This window comes from Gambusia affinis, linkage group LG08, assembly GCF_019740435.1.
Source record: "Gambusia affinis linkage group LG08, SWU_Gaff_1.0, whole genome shotgun sequence".
Taxonomy (NCBI): Eukaryota; Metazoa; Chordata; class Actinopteri; order Cyprinodontiformes; family Poeciliidae; genus Gambusia; species Gambusia affinis.
This window is the reverse complement of record NC_057875.1, coordinates 9,842,107-9,859,169: the sequence shown is the minus strand read 5'-3', so window position 1 is coordinate 9,859,169 and position 17,063 is coordinate 9,842,107. Positions and strand designations below refer to the sequence as shown.

The window sequence follows — 17,063 nt, the reverse complement described above, 5'->3', positions numbered from 1 at the left end:
CTGCTGCAGTAGGAAATTATGTCACTCAAAAACTTTATGACTTCACCTTTTTTTTTACCTGAAAACAGAGTATTGGAGTATGGAGAAATGTTTTACAGTTTCACATTACTATTATCTAAATTTGATGTCCTTCCCATCCTTTCTTTGTCATTCTTGTCCTTTTTCCCTTCTTGCTCCACTTATCTTTCTTTTATTTAGTCACTCATAGCTACTTTTGATCATTCCTTATCTTTTTGTGTCCCACATTTTGTCCTCCTTCACTTTTTTCCTTAAATTAGGTTTACTTAATGAAATTTGATCCCGAACTGAGTCCAGGTTTAATCACAATTAGCCGTTTGTTGAACAAGGCACAGAAGAAGCTCATTTGAGATCATTTTCGTGGAAAACTGACTCAAAGAACAGTATTAATAATTCGGAATCACTTATGGCATTTGAACTAATCAACAGCTGGTTTAAGCATCTCAACAAAAACAAAGTTCAAGATATTTGGTTTGAAACATGATAGCATAGGTAGAGGATGCAAAGGAACAAACATCAGTTTCTAAACCAAAAGGGAAAAACTGAGTCCCTCTGAGAGGTTATCTCTAAAGATTCAAACTAAAGCTGCGAAATGTGAACATAAGAATCCACGGTGCCTAAAGTAGCATAACTTGAGGCAAGACAAATGTGAAAATTAATGACAAACTTAAGTACTCTTTTAACTGTTTCCCCTTGCTAATACCAGCTTACTACATAATATTTTTGCTTTTATTTTACAAAAGAAACCAAGCAAATATTTTAGTTCTACAAACCAATAAGCGTGAAACCAGCAACTTTCTTTAAAAGTAAAATATAAAAAAATGTGAAGATGAAATTTTTTCACAATGAAATATAACCTCAAATAAATGTTACATTTTGGATACAAGTTAGAAAAAGTCTTTTTCCAAACCTTTTCAAGAAGTACTAGTAAACATAGTCACAGATGCATGCATGCATTCTGATGGACACGCAAAATGGAGGTAAGTTTCAATCTTCCTAAAAATAGAAATTAAGTAGAAAACAAAGAATTTGGCTTCATGTAGACTATGAAGCCCTTTGAATTGTCTTTGGCTGAAAGGAGCTATATAAATAAAGTTGCCTTGCCTTTTGCTGGTAAATAGGACCACAAACATCAACACCTTTATTCAGCATTAGACCACTCATTAAACTTGGCTAAACACAACAATGCATCAAGTGTTTTGAAAGAAAGATTTGCCATTTTCTTGTTCATGTCAGTAAAAATGAACTAAAACATTTTCTAGACCCAGAAAATAGAAAAAGAAACAAATATTCCTTTCTTTTGTATAAGGCAACGGTGCAAAACTACTGTTTAGTTAGTGTTCAGCTGGTGAAATAAATAAATCTGAATAAAATTGTGAATTTTTAATTTTGTCCACTACTTAAGTAAAAACAAAAAAGAAACTATGAAACAATTAAGGAGCATCAAAAACATTGTTGTTCCAATTGTGATTTTAGATTGAGCCTGGTGTCAACAATAGACATATTTTGTGTAACAAAGTTTATTACATATGTCCAAACATATGTACAGCAATTTTTTTCATGAAGGGTGGTTTTGTCACAAATATAAATTATTTAAACTCTCTTACAGAACATAATACAGGAACTGTAGTTTGTTTTGAGTGGGAGAAAAACAACAGCTGGTTGTTCACTGTAAGAAATTAACTGTAAGCCCCCCCAAAAAAAAATAAAAAAATAAAAAAACTTTTCATACCATAGTTTTTACACTTTGCCCCTAAAAACATTCCATTCTACCAAAAAGCTACGCGAATTACCAGAATATGTTATCCTTTTTTGAGCTTTTAATCAATTTATAATTTAGCTAAGTGCAGCCCTTTCATATTCTGTCAGCACTATTCATCAACCGTTCTGCAGTTTGATCCTGGAAACAGAAATGGTACTTAAAGAAGCTTAAAGAGACCAGAATAAAGGTGGGATGAAAGAACATTTGGCACAGGAGGAGTAACAAAGAACAGCAGTGCACAACCATCTGTGGGTAGAAACATAACGCCTGATTAGGGAAGAAAAGGTGAATCACTTAAAGAAGCAAAGTACCATTTCTAATACTGCAAGGCATAATAAACGATTGTTTGGATTTATAGTGTTATGAACTACTGGAAAAGTCATAATAAATACTGCTTTGATAGCTTCAATATTGGCGAGGAAAGACTTTAAAGTGAACAGAGCGGAAGGGATGGCAATGACTGGAATAGATACATAGTTACATAAATGGTACATAACGGTACACATGAGAAAGGTGAATGGGATTTTTTTTTTTTTTAAATAATCAAAAGTTCTCCTGAGTGATGCCGGCTTGTTTAATCAAATTTCCGGCAACCTCAGATGAAATTCTCTCCATCTGCACAGTGAAAACTCCGTGATTTTCTTCAGCTACATGGTCAACATGTTTCCAAGGTGCAAATGATTAACACATTCAATTTCTGATGACATCTTTTTGCAATACTTAAAGCTAAGCACAGGAAAAAAACAAACAAAAAACCCCCCAAAAAAAAACAAGTGTCCATGGTTGCTCCGGGAACATTCCCGTACATTTACCCTTCAGAAGGCCAACACTTTCAGGCACTTTTAGGATTGAGATCACTCATCAGTTCATGGATCCAAATCTCCCTTCTAATAGTCCATAGGACTAAGCTTCCACAGTCATTCCACTCAGTTGCTTCATGATCAACTGAGGAGGCAGTTCATTTAAATAAAGATGCACAGTTCAGTTCTGTTCAGTTCATTTCCTTCCATCTTACAATCACAAACACTGGGAGAAAGTTTGCTGGTAAAGACAGTACATGTTGATTCCCTTTCTCAACAGTCAGCTTATAAACGGAGAGTCCTCATGGCCCTGGGGGCTCTATGTTTTCCTGCTGTTCCAGTTTGGATCCGGCATAAGGCCGGGATCCATGGGGCGTTCCAGCGGGGAGCGGGAGTCCTGCGGAGACTTCTGAGCCTGCGGGGAGCGGGGGTCCATCAGCGGGAGGGGTTTGTCTGGGTGGAAGGGCCGGTTGTAATGCTCCGGCCCCGGCGGACCCTGTGCTCTGTGATCCGGCATCCTCCTGAAGTCCTGCGGAGGGCCGTCCCTGCCCTGGTGGTAACTGGGGTGGAACTCATCGGAACGTCTCCGTTTGGGGTCCGGGTGCCTGAAAGACATTATTCAGGATTCAGTTTTTTTTTTAAAGATTTAAAGATTGCATGATTGCTGAATACCAAAAAAAAGGAATATTTTCCAAGTCCAGGTGTTTAAAATATCATAGGGAGTTACAATTAGTTATTAGAATTATTGGTGAGATATTTAAAGATGTTAATCGCCTTCATATTGATCCAAATGGCTTATAGCAAATAAAAACCAAAATTCTGTCTTCATAAAATTTGAGTATTACATAAGACCAATAAAATGTTCTAATATTTAAATGTTTTTCTACCACACTTTTACATGGAGGAAAAATATTATAGTTCTTCCACTCATCTCTAATATTGTTGGATAGAACATTCTGAACAGAAAGTTCCTTCAGCATTGACCTTTTCTGGCCTCTGACGGCCACTAGAAGCCATGTTTTAGAAAGCCAACTAAACAACTTTTCAGATGGTTCTTGAGGAAAAAAAAAAGGCTTTCCTGTCCTTGTTGACCAGTTAAATAGGGCGGAAATTTTAAATGATGATGAACGTTGATGATTTTGGAAGCACTTCCTACCAAATTTGGACATTTCCATTTTAAGTTTTTCCAAGCCTCTAAATTTAATCAAAAAAATGTTCCTTGGTTTTGTTTAGTCGAATGTTTTCCTTTATTTTCCTTATAAGTCCCTGTATGAGCCCCTCTTTTTTTGTACACATGTAGTTTTTTGTTCTTATAAACAAAATATGTTTTGACTTTCAGAAATAAAAAAGTGTTTTAAACAACCAGATCAGTATGTAATGTTTTAGTTCACATGTAAGCTACCTCTAATTTTTTTCATGCTATATTTTTATAAATATATTTCATTCATCATGTAGTATGTAGTAAAAATGAGATGAAAAGGTCTCATCTCACCTGTCATAATAGGGCCGATGTCCCCTGTGGTCCCTGTCGTTGCCATACTGCTCATACGGCCTTTTTCGAGGAGAGGTGTTGTTACGGTAACCTCCTGAGTTCCGATACGTATCTCCGTGGGGACGTCTATCTCCGTAGTGATCCTTGTAACGATGAGGGTCGTATGGATGGTGGCGGTCTCCCTGCCAAGGCTGATTGCTGTTTCCTTGGTAACCGTATTTACGGTCCCTCGGCCAGTCACCTCGATCTGTGAAAAAAAAACATTAAAGAATTGAATAGCGACGGTTTTGCTTGTTTGGAATTTAAAAAGAATTGTTTGGGGTTTGAAGTAAGGCAGCTGGTCCACACGCACCATTGTTGCCAAAGTGTCGTTTGTTAGCAGCGTTGTACGGTTCCCTGTGGTGTCCGTGTGTTCCTGATTGGCTCGGGAGAGGCCCGGATTTGGAGGACGGTGTCCCTGTGGAGTCTCGACTGGACCCCGAAGGTTCCGGTCTGAAGGATTTTGTCCTCCCTGAAGAATCGTCCTTCTTCTTGTGCTCCTTCTGGAAACGTCACGATGTATTTAGTGGCGATAGCACACGGCAGCTCGTGTTCCCACCAATATACTCCAGCTTACCTCTTCATCATGTGATCGCTTCTTTTGAGCCATTTTGTAAAGCTTGTGGAGCTTTCTGGCACTGAATTCTGTAAACTTTGACACAAAAATCCAGAGATTCCTAAACAACAAATGACAGAAAATAATTAGAAGTGCTGACCAGAGGAGTTTGATGTTTAATTCAACCAAGATATCCCTTTTTTTTTTTATACCTGCGCCATATCTTGACATGTTCGGGGTCGCTGTACGCTTTAAGGCACTCTGTGATTCGGTCTCCGATCTTCAGCAGGCATGTGCGTGTGTGCTGGAGCTGCTCCTGGTCGGACAGTCCTTCATCAGGTTTGTCCAGCTGCTTGAGGGCCTTCTTCACCGGCCGCATGCGCTCCTTACACTGCAAACGAGAACGTCATACACTAATGCCTATGCAGGGAAGCAAAACAAACTCGTCTCACTGAATCGTTGCTCAACTCACAATGCTAAAGGTTTCCTGGTCGAGCTCATCGTCCTCCTTTCCTTCGATGGGAACGGGCTCGGAACCGGCCGTGATGTGAACTGGACCTTGAGTCTTCTTCCCTTTGGCTCCCTTAGCCTGGTGAACAAAAATATACAACAGCAAGAGATTATGCTGACAAGCCACTTAGGATGTTTCTAAATGATTTATCTGGGATGTATATGTAGACTTATTACATAAAAGTCAATGAATTCTAGAGGTAAAGTTCTGAGATACCTTCTCCTTTCTGGGCTTGGCAGTTTTCTTTTCCTTGTCTCCATCTTTCTCTTTTTTAGGTGTTCCCTGTTTTTCTTTATTTTCCTTGTTATCTTTTTTCTTTTGCCTCTTCTTCACAGGAGACTTCTCTGCTCCCTCTTCCTGCTCAAAACACAAAAGCATGAGGAAAACAATGAGTGGAAGGTCAAGCAATGCAAATATTATTAAGAACTGCTGACACAGACATTAAGTGAAAAGGTTTATGTTTATAACGCATCATAAAACTATCAATGCAGTTGTAATCACTCAGCAATTTAGATATAAAGATGAGTTATTGTCATTGCACAAATAAAAGACAGTTTATTAAAATTCACATGTAGTATGACTCTTAAAAAAATCAAATTTTAACCCAAAAGAAAATTTATTTAAATATCTACTCCAGATGTGGGAAAAATTAAAATCAGTTAGTTGAGCCTCTGAGGAGTTGACTGACCTTGACCTCTCCTTCCTCTGACGGGTTATCGGACTGCCGGGGGGACGAGATCTCGTTGCCCTGCTCGTCTTTGAGAACCTTGGCTTCTTTCTTAGCTCGGGGCTTCCTCTTCTTCACCTTAACCTTGGAAGAAGAGACCAGAAAAGCAAAGTGGTGTAAACGGAAATGTAAATCACACTCAGGAGAAACTGCTATTTGACGACCAGTAGCTCACCTCCTGTCCGGATTTAGACAGAATCGCGTTGTCTTGCTCTTTCTTAAGCAGTTTGAGCAGATACTCGGCTCTCGCCTGCAACTGCTTGCCCTGAGGCTTCTTGTTTGGGTCGTCTGGAAGAATCTGTGCAGGAGCACAAGAAATGTTACATTTTGCAATTCTTGTTTGTTTTTAAAAGAGCTACTGACCAAAAAGGTCAGATGTCAATGTTTTAAATTAGAGCAGGGAGGTTATGAGTAGAGAGCAGAGTGCAGGGGTGGGAACGGAAAACAACTAATTATCAGCTAATTATATTCTCAGTGTTACTCTGCAAACAGGAGAACAGCACATTTGCTTGAAAACTAATAAAAAAATGTTTATTTCTTTAAAAAAATTTGTTTAGATCTAAAAATAAAACCATCTACCATATTCTCTGGACTACAATTCACATGTTGTCTTTCATTTCTATAGAACATTAACGCTGGAACTGGAAAGCATTTTGAATATCTAAAATAAACAAACAAAAGAACGAATAAAAAGAATTATAGAGTCTATATAACCAAAATTGTATTTAAAAAAATAATAATCATTCAGTTTTGACATGGAAAACGTAAAAACTGGCAGGTAGTGCAAACTACTTAGTACTAAGACTCAAAATGTCGACTTTTCAATGATATTAATCTCTTTAACAACAGTTAAAATTAACTACTGCCTTGGCAGTTAACGTCAACTGCTATCGCAATTTATCATTAAATTGATTTATTGCTTATTGTGATAGGCTTAATTATGACTGTAATAATTCATTTTCCATTATTTTAGTCGGAGTAGGAGACAATTTCAGTTTTTAAATATTAAGAAGCTAATTAATCACTGAATAAAACTCTTCATGAAGGTTCTGGAACTTTAAAGCGGTGGGAGATAATTAAACTTGCCTTATCAGCCAGTTGCAGATCAGGATCTGTCTTTATCAAATCCCAGTTTCCAAAGCCGTGCTCGTAGATACCCAGTAGAAGCTGAGTGTCGTCCTGCAGATCCCACTCCACATCGAAGTGGGCGACTTTAACCCTGCAAGTCAGCTTGAACCTAAAGGAAGCGGGCGCATTTACTTAAAACTGAACAACAAAGATAAACTTTTCAGAAACACTACAAAGTGGCAGAGCAGATAAAGATAGAAGTTTCTCACTTGTTCCTCTCAGCGGGGTTAAGGGGCACGACTTTGTGAAGCGGCTCAAACTCCTCCTCATGCTGGATGATTGACTTGGCATTGACCTGAACTCCTGAAATCTTAATGTTGATTCCTCTGCGTTTCCCAGGACCTTTGGCTGAAAGAAAAACATTCTTTTTGTAATTCTTTAGGCTAATAAGTGGGAAAATCTAGTTTTATTTTCAAAGTAAACACAAGTTACAAACCTTCAACTGGGTTCTCTTTGAGCTGTTCCTCGTGCTCCTGCACGGCCGTCACACAGCTGGAGTGAATCAGTTCGCCCAGCCTCTTCAGGTCTGCGATGGATTTGTCCACCAACTCAGAGTCTCGGGCGATGGCTTCCAGCCTGGAAACAGGAAGTGTGTTTGTCAAATCTAAAGCTGGTGAGGCTCCAGCTGAGTGATTTCTCATTAAATTTACCTCTCCAGTGGAGATCCAAACTTCTTATAGGCTTTAATGAATCTGTTAAAGGGATATGGAATAGATTTATATCATCCTACTAAATGCATCTGATTCTGTTTGATTTCATGTAAGACAACTAAATACTGCACCTGCGGATTTCTGCATCGGTGAAGCCCTCCACGTTGTTTTTGCGAGCTCGAGGTCTGCCTCTTTTCTTTGGCTTCTTGTCGTCGTCGCTGTCATCCGTCTCGCTGTCTGAGCCAGACGAGCGTTGCTTCAGCTTTGAGCCCACATCGCTGTCGCTGTCATTGGCTTGTGCCTGAAAAAAACAAAAAAAAACAAAGAAAAAGCAGCTTTGTTAAGAGTCAAACTGGCTTTGAGCCAAATAAGATATCTGCAGGAGATCTTTATGACTATGCACAATTTTTCTTATTTCTGAAAGGATTGAGTGAAAATAGTTTAACTTCTTGATTCCAAAAACACAAGATCCCAACTCAAGACTAAATTGTCTCTAAACCCTACCCTCTTGTTGGAGCTCCTGCTCCTGGGCAGCATGAAGATGTCTTCCATCTCCCGCTGCTTCTCCTCCTCCTCAATTTTACGCCGCTGCTCCTCAGGAATGATGTCGTCCCATTCCCGTATGGGCTTCTCCTCAAACTCCGGAGTGGTGTCTTCCATACTGGAGAAGTTGGCGACCTGGAAGGAAGGAGGAGAGTTGAACAAATATATTTTAGGACTCCAAGTAATGATTATTCTAGTCATTGATTATCTTATTATCTTATCTTATTATTCTGTTTTGTTAATTAAACAACAAAATTTCCATTTAAACACTCAAGCCTTTTTTTACACAATATTAGTTACAGATTTTGACATGTAAATATGCAAATAATTCAATTACATGTTTTCAAATCATTTGTAGCAAAAGATTAATCTGCAGCTACAAAAAATCTACTAATTCTGTTGATTAGTTTTTGACTAACCAATTAATATTTGGATAGCAAACGTTATTTAAACTAAATTTTATAACATCATTTGAACCAGGTGAAACAAAAATGCCACTTGAGGAGTTCTGGGTAGAACAGATTTACAGACAATGAATATTTTTTCATCTTAAATGGAAAATGTTCATATTTTTTGCACAGTTTTGGCCTAATTAAATCTGACTGTGCCGTTCTTCCACCAAATAGCCTTGTTTGGAGTTTGTGTACTCAAGTTAATAATTGATTTCTGAATTAGTTGAGTTGATTAAAAACTATTTATAATTTCAGCCCTAATACATTTTAGCTTTATGCAACAAAAAAAATTAAAAACAGCCAATGCAGGCACCTTAAACTGTGATAGAAGCTCATCTGTAGCGCTGGAGCCTTGATCCGTTTCTCTTGTTTCTGCCAACCTCAAGATCTCATCTATATCCATCTCCTGAAAATGAGAAAATGTGTTTAGCAGTCAAAAAAATAGAAAAACATTCCAGTCTAAATCATAGTAACCCTTTTATTGTACTACCTGTGGTTCGGACTCCTCTCCCTCTGCCTCTTTGAACAGATCCTCAGCACCAAACTTGAGAATAGCGGTCAGTTCTTCTTTATTGAAAGGGTTTGAACTATTAAAAACAACAAGAAAATTTTTTTTTAAATAAACATTATATAAAACAAGAGCTGGTTTGTTTATATAAAACAAACAAGAGCTTGTTGTATATGTAAAACAAGCTCTTGTTTTATATGTAATTAATACAAGCTGTAATTAGTGCAAGTCTCACTTTGAGTTTCCTGAGTTGTTATCCAGAACCGTTCGACCCGTCGTGTCCATTCTCTGAATGACCAGATGGTCCAAAACCATCTTCTTCTTTGCCCTCTCGATGATGTCCTCTTCCACTGTTCCTTTAGTGACGAGCCGATATATATTCACCTGCGAGGAAACACAATGTTAAAATAAAATAATCCTATTAGCTCCTCTTGGTATGACACTTTCAGAAGGTTAAATTTAATACCTTTATCATTTAGCAAGGCATGAATTTCAGACAAACCAACTTGTGCAAACTTTACCCATTTAAAACCTATATTCACTACATAAAACGTAGTAATTCATAAATATCATGTGCTAGGGAGGTACAAGGCTTAAAATGCACATACTTATTTTGCAAGAAACAATTTGGGATTAAACGATCTGGCATTTGATTTATGTGAATCTTTTGCCACAGGTTTTAAACTCTTAAAATGTGTGATTTTCAACCGGGATTTTGAAAAACAAATTCTCCTGAAGAACCCAAGATAACAAAAATTATTTTAATTTGAAAAAATATTTATTTTGAAATTTTCAGGGAAAGGTTGAATCCGTGGACTGTCTGCCGCCCTGCATCACATCCAGAGATTCACAATCAATCAAAGGATTAGAATATCAGGACGTTCCCTCCATTACCTTTTAGCTGTCTTAGATTCCGCCACCAAAACCATTTATTTTAGTCCACATTTTGTGAATTTATTAAATCAAAGAAAAGGTTGGGAGGATTTATGTTTTAATGCAAATATGGAGATAATCACCCCACAATCTTTACTCAGGAGTCTTACAGTTTTCTCACAGCGTGAAGCACGCTAACGTGCTAGCATCAACTCCAAACCACAAAACAAATGACTGCAGCTGTTGTATTGACAAAATATGAATATATACAGTCAAAAGGAATAAAACTAGCCAATACAAGAAAATTTATTATGACATAATGAAATTTAAGACCAATGAGGGAAAGGCTGGATAAATTTAGGACTTTAAATTACCTGCTTCTTCTGTCCGATCCTGTGGGCTCTGGCCTGGGCCTGCAGGTCGTTCTGAGGGTTCCAGTCTGAGTCGAATATGACCACAGTGTCTGCCGAGGCCAAGTTAATACCCAAACCTCCAGCTCTGGTGGATAACAGGAAGCAAAAGTCCTGCAAAACAAAGGCAACACAACAAAAAAACATCAGTGTTTCTGGACAAGACATTCAGGGTCAGACTCCCTTCCAGGTAATGGTGTTATTAGAGCCTAAAGTCAAGGAAAATGCAAAAAAACGGAATATTATGAGAGAAATTGCAACTTTCATCAACAACAATTCAAAGTAGGCATACCTCTGATCCCTCTGCATTAAAGTGGTCTAGTGCCTGCTTTCGGATTTCTCCCTTTATGGAACCGTCCAGGCGCTGCAAACAGTGAGGTTCACATTTTAAATAAGCTCCAGTTATTTTCTGCAGTCCAACCGCAACAGAGTAACACATCGACCGAGTCAGAGGAAACAATATAAGTCGAGTGACTTGCAGAACCTCCTGCTGGTCTGCAGCAGCAAATAACTTGCTGATATAAATATACCCAAGCCCATGTCCAACAACGCTGACATCTGAGACTAATCCTACTGAGTGCAACCTCTAAAGGACCCTTCAGTGTAAACATGAATACAAGCAAGAGTCAAAAACCGAAATCTGTTTTCAGAGAGAAGCTATTTCCTTTTGTTTAAGGACACTAAAAGAACCTTTACTTTAAACAGGACAGAGAGACAGCAACGTTTCAAATTCAGTATCTTCTGTTTTTGCATCCCACTGATTGAATAGATGTTCCGTTGTTGTGTCAAAGTATATGGACGAAACGTTCAAATCTCACCTGAAAAGGGTATCGCTTCTTTGTGAGATATTCGGCCAGTATGTCCAGCATCCTGACCATCTGGGAGAAGATCAGGACTCTGTTGCCTCGTTCGCGGAGTCGGGTCAGCAGCTTGTCCAGCAGGACCAGCTTTCCACTGCCCCTCACCAAAGCCTGGAAGAAAAGAAATGAGGAAAAAAAACACATGAAGAACATTTCTTCTATAGAGTTCTGAAAGAATTTATGTCTAAATTCAACACTTTTCTGTAACAATTAAATTTACAGATTTTAATCAATTTTTGAGGATAAATATAAAAGCTATTTAGTGATATTCTTACAAAGGTTAAGCTTTAAATCTTAGAGGATCTGCAGAAAACAAGGCTTGAAAAGGGATGAGAGACTGAAGGAAGAAGGACTAAAGAACAGGTTGGAGAAAAAGGATTGAAGGAAGACTGAAACAAGAAGGGACTGAAAGGAAGTGTAAAACCACTGGAGGAAGTAGAATGGAGGAGAGGAAGGCTTGCGGGAAAGAAAAACCAGCAACGATCAAATAACTTTCATTAACAGCAAATCAGAGTAGGCGAACCTCTGATCAGAAAGGAAGACAGAAAGGAATTAACAAAAAATGCTGAAGGGAGACAGAGAAGTTTAAAAAAACAGAGAAGGAAAGAAAAGAAAAATCTGATTCAAGAAAAGACAGATTTGATAAAGAAGGGATTGATTGAATGAAAGGAAGCTTAGGGGAAGAATTTAACGTTTTAAAGAATGGACAAATGGATTTAACAATTAGATGTTGAGGCAGGTATTAGAAAGGAAAAAATATTATTTTTCAATGTTCGCCCCAATCTGCAAAACACTTCAGACTTTTCCATGCTTTCTGACTGTGTATTATAGATCAGTGTTTCTCAATTCCAGTCCTCGGGGGCCCCCCTGCTCTGCATGTTTTAGATGTGCCTCTACACCAGAACAGCTGATTCAAATGATTGCATGACATCTTCTGCAGCCGCCAAGTACTGCAGGAGCCTGTTAATCACCCGAAGCTTCAATCCAGGTGTGTGGCAGAAGGAAACACCTAAAACATGCAGGGCAGGGGGCCCCTGAGGACTGGAATTGAGAAACACTGTTACAGATGACACCCAGCATCTGTAGCAGAGGCGTTCTGAGGAGACGCCTGGAGCTGAAGGAAGCTCAGGATGAAACAAACCTGCAGGGTTTCCAGCTGCGTTTCTCCGTCTCCCTCCTCAGGCTGCTTAATGAGAAAACTATGGTTGCAGCACTTTTTAAGCTCCATCACAATGTTTAGGAAGCCACTGGAGCTGCCGCGGGTGCCTTTGGAAAGGGCTTTGTAATTCCTTGTTAAAATCCACCTGGAGAACAAGGAGGGTGCATTAAGTAAGACGTGATTTATAAAAATTATTCATGCAATTAGGGTTAGAGGAAAAAGAAAATCCTACTTGTAGAACTGTTTCTGCTGTGCCGACATGTCAACGCGGAGGATTTGCTCCACCTTGGCAGGCAGAGATTTCTCTACGTCTTTCTTGACCCTTCGGAGCAGGAATGGCTCCAGGACTTTGTGGAGACTCTGATAACCGTTGTCCCTTCCTTTTCCGTGTACATCCTCAAAATCCTCCCAGGAGTCAAACCTGCAGTGATAACAGATATTAAACAAGTCTCCCCCCGTCTGACTCAGTTTATTTTAAGGTGCGTGAAGCAGGACGTACTTGTCGGGCATTAGGAAGTGTAACAGAGACCAGAGCTCCTTGAGGGAGTTCTGTAGCGGAGTGCCGGTAATGAGGAGTCTATGGTTGGATCTGAACTCCATTAAGGATTTGTAGAGCAGGGAGTCATCATTCTTCAGCCTGTGAGCTTCATCCACACCCAGGAAGGCCCAGTTAATATTCCCCAGGACGCCCTGTAGTCAAAGATTGTCACATTTTAAGAATCTTTAAAATGTTACAAAACCAGAGCAGAGACCCATCAAAAATAATGTCCCAACCTTATCTTTAAGCAGAATCTCATAGGTCGTTAAGAGGGCGTTGAAACGGATTCTTTTGGTTTGATGGTTCACCCACTCGTAGTCACGGATCTAAACACAAACCAACATGTGAGCCACGAGATGTTCAAGAAAAAAAAACAAACAGTTGGAGTCAAAATCAAACGAACCGTTTTCCTGCTCATGACATCGCCCAAGTAGACCACCACGTTCATGTCCGGAGCCCAGGTGTCAAACTCCCTCTGCCAAGAGGTCAACGTGGACAGAGGCACCACCACCAGAAAGGGTCCATAGAGCTGATGCTGGTGGAACAGGTAGGACAGGAAGGAGATGGTCTGGATGGTCTTCCCAAGCCCCATCTCATCGGCCAGGATGACGCTGTTGCACCTGCGAGTGGAGAGCGTATTCTTTACGGGGATCAGAACTTATGTTAAACATAAAACCATCAATCTGTTTGCAAACTACCTGCACCAGGAGTGAGCCAGCCAATTCAACCCGTCCAGCTGGTAATCTCTTAGCTGAAGGTTCTCATCACCAATATATGATGGCTGTTTCTTTAACGCGACAAACCTCGGCCTTTGCTTTAATACCTGAGATTGAAAAATAAAAATCATGACTAAAAATTGTACTTCCGAGACGAAGCCACGTTTTGTTAGCTTTGCTTAACCTCCTACCTTGCAGTCCTTAGACGGGATGGTTTTACTGGAGTTTCTGCTCATGAAGCCGTCGATGCAGTGCTGAAACTTCTTGCTGACCAAGGCGCCGTCCTCCCAGCTGCACTCGGAATATGGCAAGCCCATCCACTTGCACAGGTACTCCGGCTCGTTCGAGGATGGAGTCTTGTGACTGTGGGCTGTTTGAAAACAAACATTAACAAGTTCACAACCTTTCTAAAGTTAATTTAGTTAAAAGTCAGAATGCAAGGCGGTACGTACAGGGAAAATCAGAGGAACCTGCAGTCTTTCCTGTTTTTGTTGCTGTTGGTAAGAAAAAAAGAAGAAAAAAATTCAAAAATGTACTAGTTGAACAAGGAATAGATAGTGATGGATTGAGCAATGATGCTGAACTACTGGTTCTGAACTTGAGGCTACAGATGAAAAACATCTCCAGAATCAAGTGTTTTCATTAAACTGGGAAACTTTGAGTTAGAGAGGAACTTCAAACATAATCTCAATCAGTTCATAACATCAGGAGTGGACTAAGTAAATGTACCAAGCTTCACCTGATTGGTTAAGTTTTCTCAGATTACCCATCGTACTGTTCCTACAGTACTGAGTGGTTTCTGTTAAGTGTCAGACTTGCCAGAGTTTCCACCAGCTGGATGGAGCTAAGAGCAAATCAGTGCTGCCCCTCCCCCACATGTTGCTTGCTAGTCGAGAGAGACTTAGCCAAGAAGCGTAGTTCATTCACTTAATACCATTAGGGCCTTTGTAAACAAATATCTTAGTAAATCGAATACTCGGAAAAGTCTCTCTGAAAAATTTTCCATGAGGAATTTTATTAATCAAGATACTCAAATCACTCGAGGATTCGTTGCAGCCCTGAATGTAGTTAATTTTATATAAAAGCAATTTGAATTTTGACTTTTTTTTTTTATTTACCATGAACCATGGTACTTTAACTCAAGCCTGTGCCTAGCTTCTGTGTAACCTGACCCAAAACCTTCAATCAACTCCCAAAACTCTTAAAGACTATTTCTATAAAGGAGCTCCTGTTGCTGCTAACACCTACATAGCTGCCTCTCATCTCTGCCACTGGTGACATTTACAGCTTAAACATATAAACACCCTTGTCAAGTCATACAAGGTGCTACCTTTGCCCTAAGTATTGAACCTACAGTTGATAAATCATGAACAGAAGCAGCTTTAAACTGCAGAGTAAACCGATATGAAGCAGGAGTTCACCCAGATAACAGGATTGTAGACAACTGGTAAAAAGATTTGCAGACTTTAAAGACATTATTATGTGTTAAAATGTACTGCTGGTAGATACCTTGCTTTTGGGGCACATTTAGAGCAACCCCACTGCTAAAAAAAATGTCTGCATTCTTGCACCTCCAGCAGTCCCTGAGTTTATGCAGATAAGTCTTTAAATTACTTTGAAATTATCACTAGCATTGGCCTCATAACAGTAATAACTTATTTTAAAAAGAAAATGAGAAACAACAGATAATGTAATCGCTCTTATTTTCATTTATTAATATCTTGTCAAGTATTTCTCATGTCTGTAAGACAGGATTCCAACACATTCTACTAAGTAAATAATGGATGTTGAATTTGTCTTTTCAGATTATACGGGATCTGTGCTAATACTAAATTTAAATCAGGAAAAAGCAGTACCCATCCTTAGGAACTGTTGTTAACTTCTTACCAATGACTCGCTCCACAATTTGAAACTGTTTCGTCAAGTCAGATGTGAGCTCCTGCTGGCAGTTATGAAACTCCACATCCTCTGGAGACGCTTTACTTAACCTGAAAGCAGATTCAATTAGGTTTAAGTGGTAGGTCTAAGTGACAGGGAAGGATGATTTGCTAAGAAAAAAAAAACAACAGTAACATAAAGACAAACACTCTCACCAAGCATTCAACTCATCACTTTTCTTCTTAAAGTTGTCCAGCTTCTTCAGCCCCTTGACCTTCTGCTGCGTTAGCGAGTCAATGCTCTCCCAGGTGTTGTGGATGTAGGACCAGCCTTTCCACTTGATCAGATACTGAGTCTCTCCTTCATCTTTCTCAGGATCGAAACCTTCACAGGGGTCCCCGTTTTCCTCCACTGCGTACCCAGTGGTGGAAGCTCCAGTGGCTGAAAACGCCCAAACATGGAGCTTGAAAACTGATCCAGAGCTTTTTTTATTATTTTACTTTAACTTTGTTTAGGAAGCAAGCAAAAGGGAATCACCTCCTTTGCTGCCGGTCCTGCAATCGAGAACCCTCTCGATGGTCTCGCTGTCGTCGTCCTGCTGCTCCTCACCAGCATCTCCGGTCATTTCGATCAGGTCATCAGAGTCAGTTTCAAAGTCATGCTGATCCTCTTTATAGCTAAATAACACAGCAGGAAGGGAGATTTCAGTTCATCTTAAATTTCTCGCAACTAAAATCAATAAGTGTGAAGGAAAGAAAAATACAGATTGTTTATATTTTAAAATTAGTTTAGGTGTGCTGGTTGTGAAATGTCTAAAATCTCTGACTGAACTTTGTCTTTAGGAAAAAAAGAAAAAGTCACCTCTTAATTTTTGTGGCCCCTCTTCTTCTAGTCTGTCTTTTTGGAGTATCTTCTTCATCGTCGTCGTCATCGTCGTCGTCATCGTCATCATCGTCGTCTTCAGCTGATGATTCCTGTTTTCTCAACTTCCTTCCTTTTTGAGGCTGCTGCTTTTTTGATGATTTGGTCTGAGGCCTATGGGGAAAAAATAAGCATAGAAACAGAAGCCTTAGGAAACACACAACAAGCCAATCAAGGTGCCTTTAAAAAGTATTCAGACCCCTCTAGCTTTCCTTTTCTTTTCAGTTAAGATTAACTTTGACCCAATTTTCTGGGATTTGATGAATAATTGTGACAAGGAAGGAAAAAATACAGAGTTGACAAATGTTTTTATATATATAAATTGAAGATTTTTGGTTCATTTATCTACTAACTTTGCACAGTAAGACTTTTTACCCAAACTTTAGAAAATACATCAAAATCAGTCAGATTGGATGATGCAAATAATTTTAAACTCTTGTAGCAAATGTTGAATTGGATTTAGGTCTGAATGACTATGTTTTACCAATTATGTAACCAATTTGGTTCCAATATTGTTTTTTA

At 39.1% G+C, this 17,063-nt stretch overlaps 1 protein-coding gene across 1 annotated transcript in view; it reads right to left on the bottom strand.

Moving 5' to 3' along the window:
* Positions 1–1,522: 1,522 nt before the first annotated feature.
* Positions 1,523–17,063, bottom strand: part of chd2 (chromodomain helicase DNA binding protein 2) — a 29,356-nt gene continuing 13,815 nt past the window's right edge. The window contains exons 10-42 of the mRNA XM_044125234.1: positions 16,482–16,655; positions 16,158–16,297; positions 15,836–16,061; positions 15,630–15,730; positions 14,195–14,236; positions 13,934–14,112; positions 13,725–13,849; positions 13,430–13,646; positions 13,263–13,352; positions 12,988–13,178; positions 12,721–12,909; positions 12,471–12,633; positions 11,288–11,440; positions 10,762–10,833; positions 10,434–10,583; positions 9,422–9,570; positions 9,169–9,265; positions 8,992–9,084; positions 8,188–8,361; positions 7,815–7,984; positions 7,684–7,725; positions 7,470–7,609; positions 7,243–7,381; positions 6,992–7,142; positions 6,081–6,203; positions 5,867–5,989; positions 5,395–5,535; positions 5,140–5,256; positions 4,880–5,058; positions 4,689–4,788; positions 4,425–4,614; positions 4,073–4,319; positions 1,523–3,185 (exon numbers count right to left, since the gene is read on the bottom strand). Coding sequence (XP_043981169.1) covers positions 2,900–3,185; positions 4,073–4,319; positions 4,425–4,614; positions 4,689–4,788; positions 4,880–5,058; positions 5,140–5,256; positions 5,395–5,535; positions 5,867–5,989; positions 6,081–6,203; positions 6,992–7,142; positions 7,243–7,381; positions 7,470–7,609; positions 7,684–7,725; positions 7,815–7,984; positions 8,188–8,361; positions 8,992–9,084; positions 9,169–9,265; positions 9,422–9,570; positions 10,434–10,583; positions 10,762–10,833; positions 11,288–11,440; positions 12,471–12,633; positions 12,721–12,909; positions 12,988–13,178; positions 13,263–13,352; positions 13,430–13,646; positions 13,725–13,849; positions 13,934–14,112; positions 14,195–14,236; positions 15,630–15,730; positions 15,836–16,061; positions 16,158–16,297; positions 16,482–16,655 — 4,873 coding nt within the window. The 3' untranslated portion in view covers positions 1,523–2,899. The remainder of the gene's footprint in view (positions 3,186–4,072; positions 4,320–4,424; positions 4,615–4,688; positions 4,789–4,879; positions 5,059–5,139; positions 5,257–5,394; positions 5,536–5,866; positions 5,990–6,080; positions 6,204–6,991; positions 7,143–7,242; positions 7,382–7,469; positions 7,610–7,683; positions 7,726–7,814; positions 7,985–8,187; positions 8,362–8,991; positions 9,085–9,168; positions 9,266–9,421; positions 9,571–10,433; positions 10,584–10,761; positions 10,834–11,287; positions 11,441–12,470; positions 12,634–12,720; positions 12,910–12,987; positions 13,179–13,262; positions 13,353–13,429; positions 13,647–13,724; positions 13,850–13,933; positions 14,113–14,194; positions 14,237–15,629; positions 15,731–15,835; positions 16,062–16,157; positions 16,298–16,481; positions 16,656–17,063) is intronic.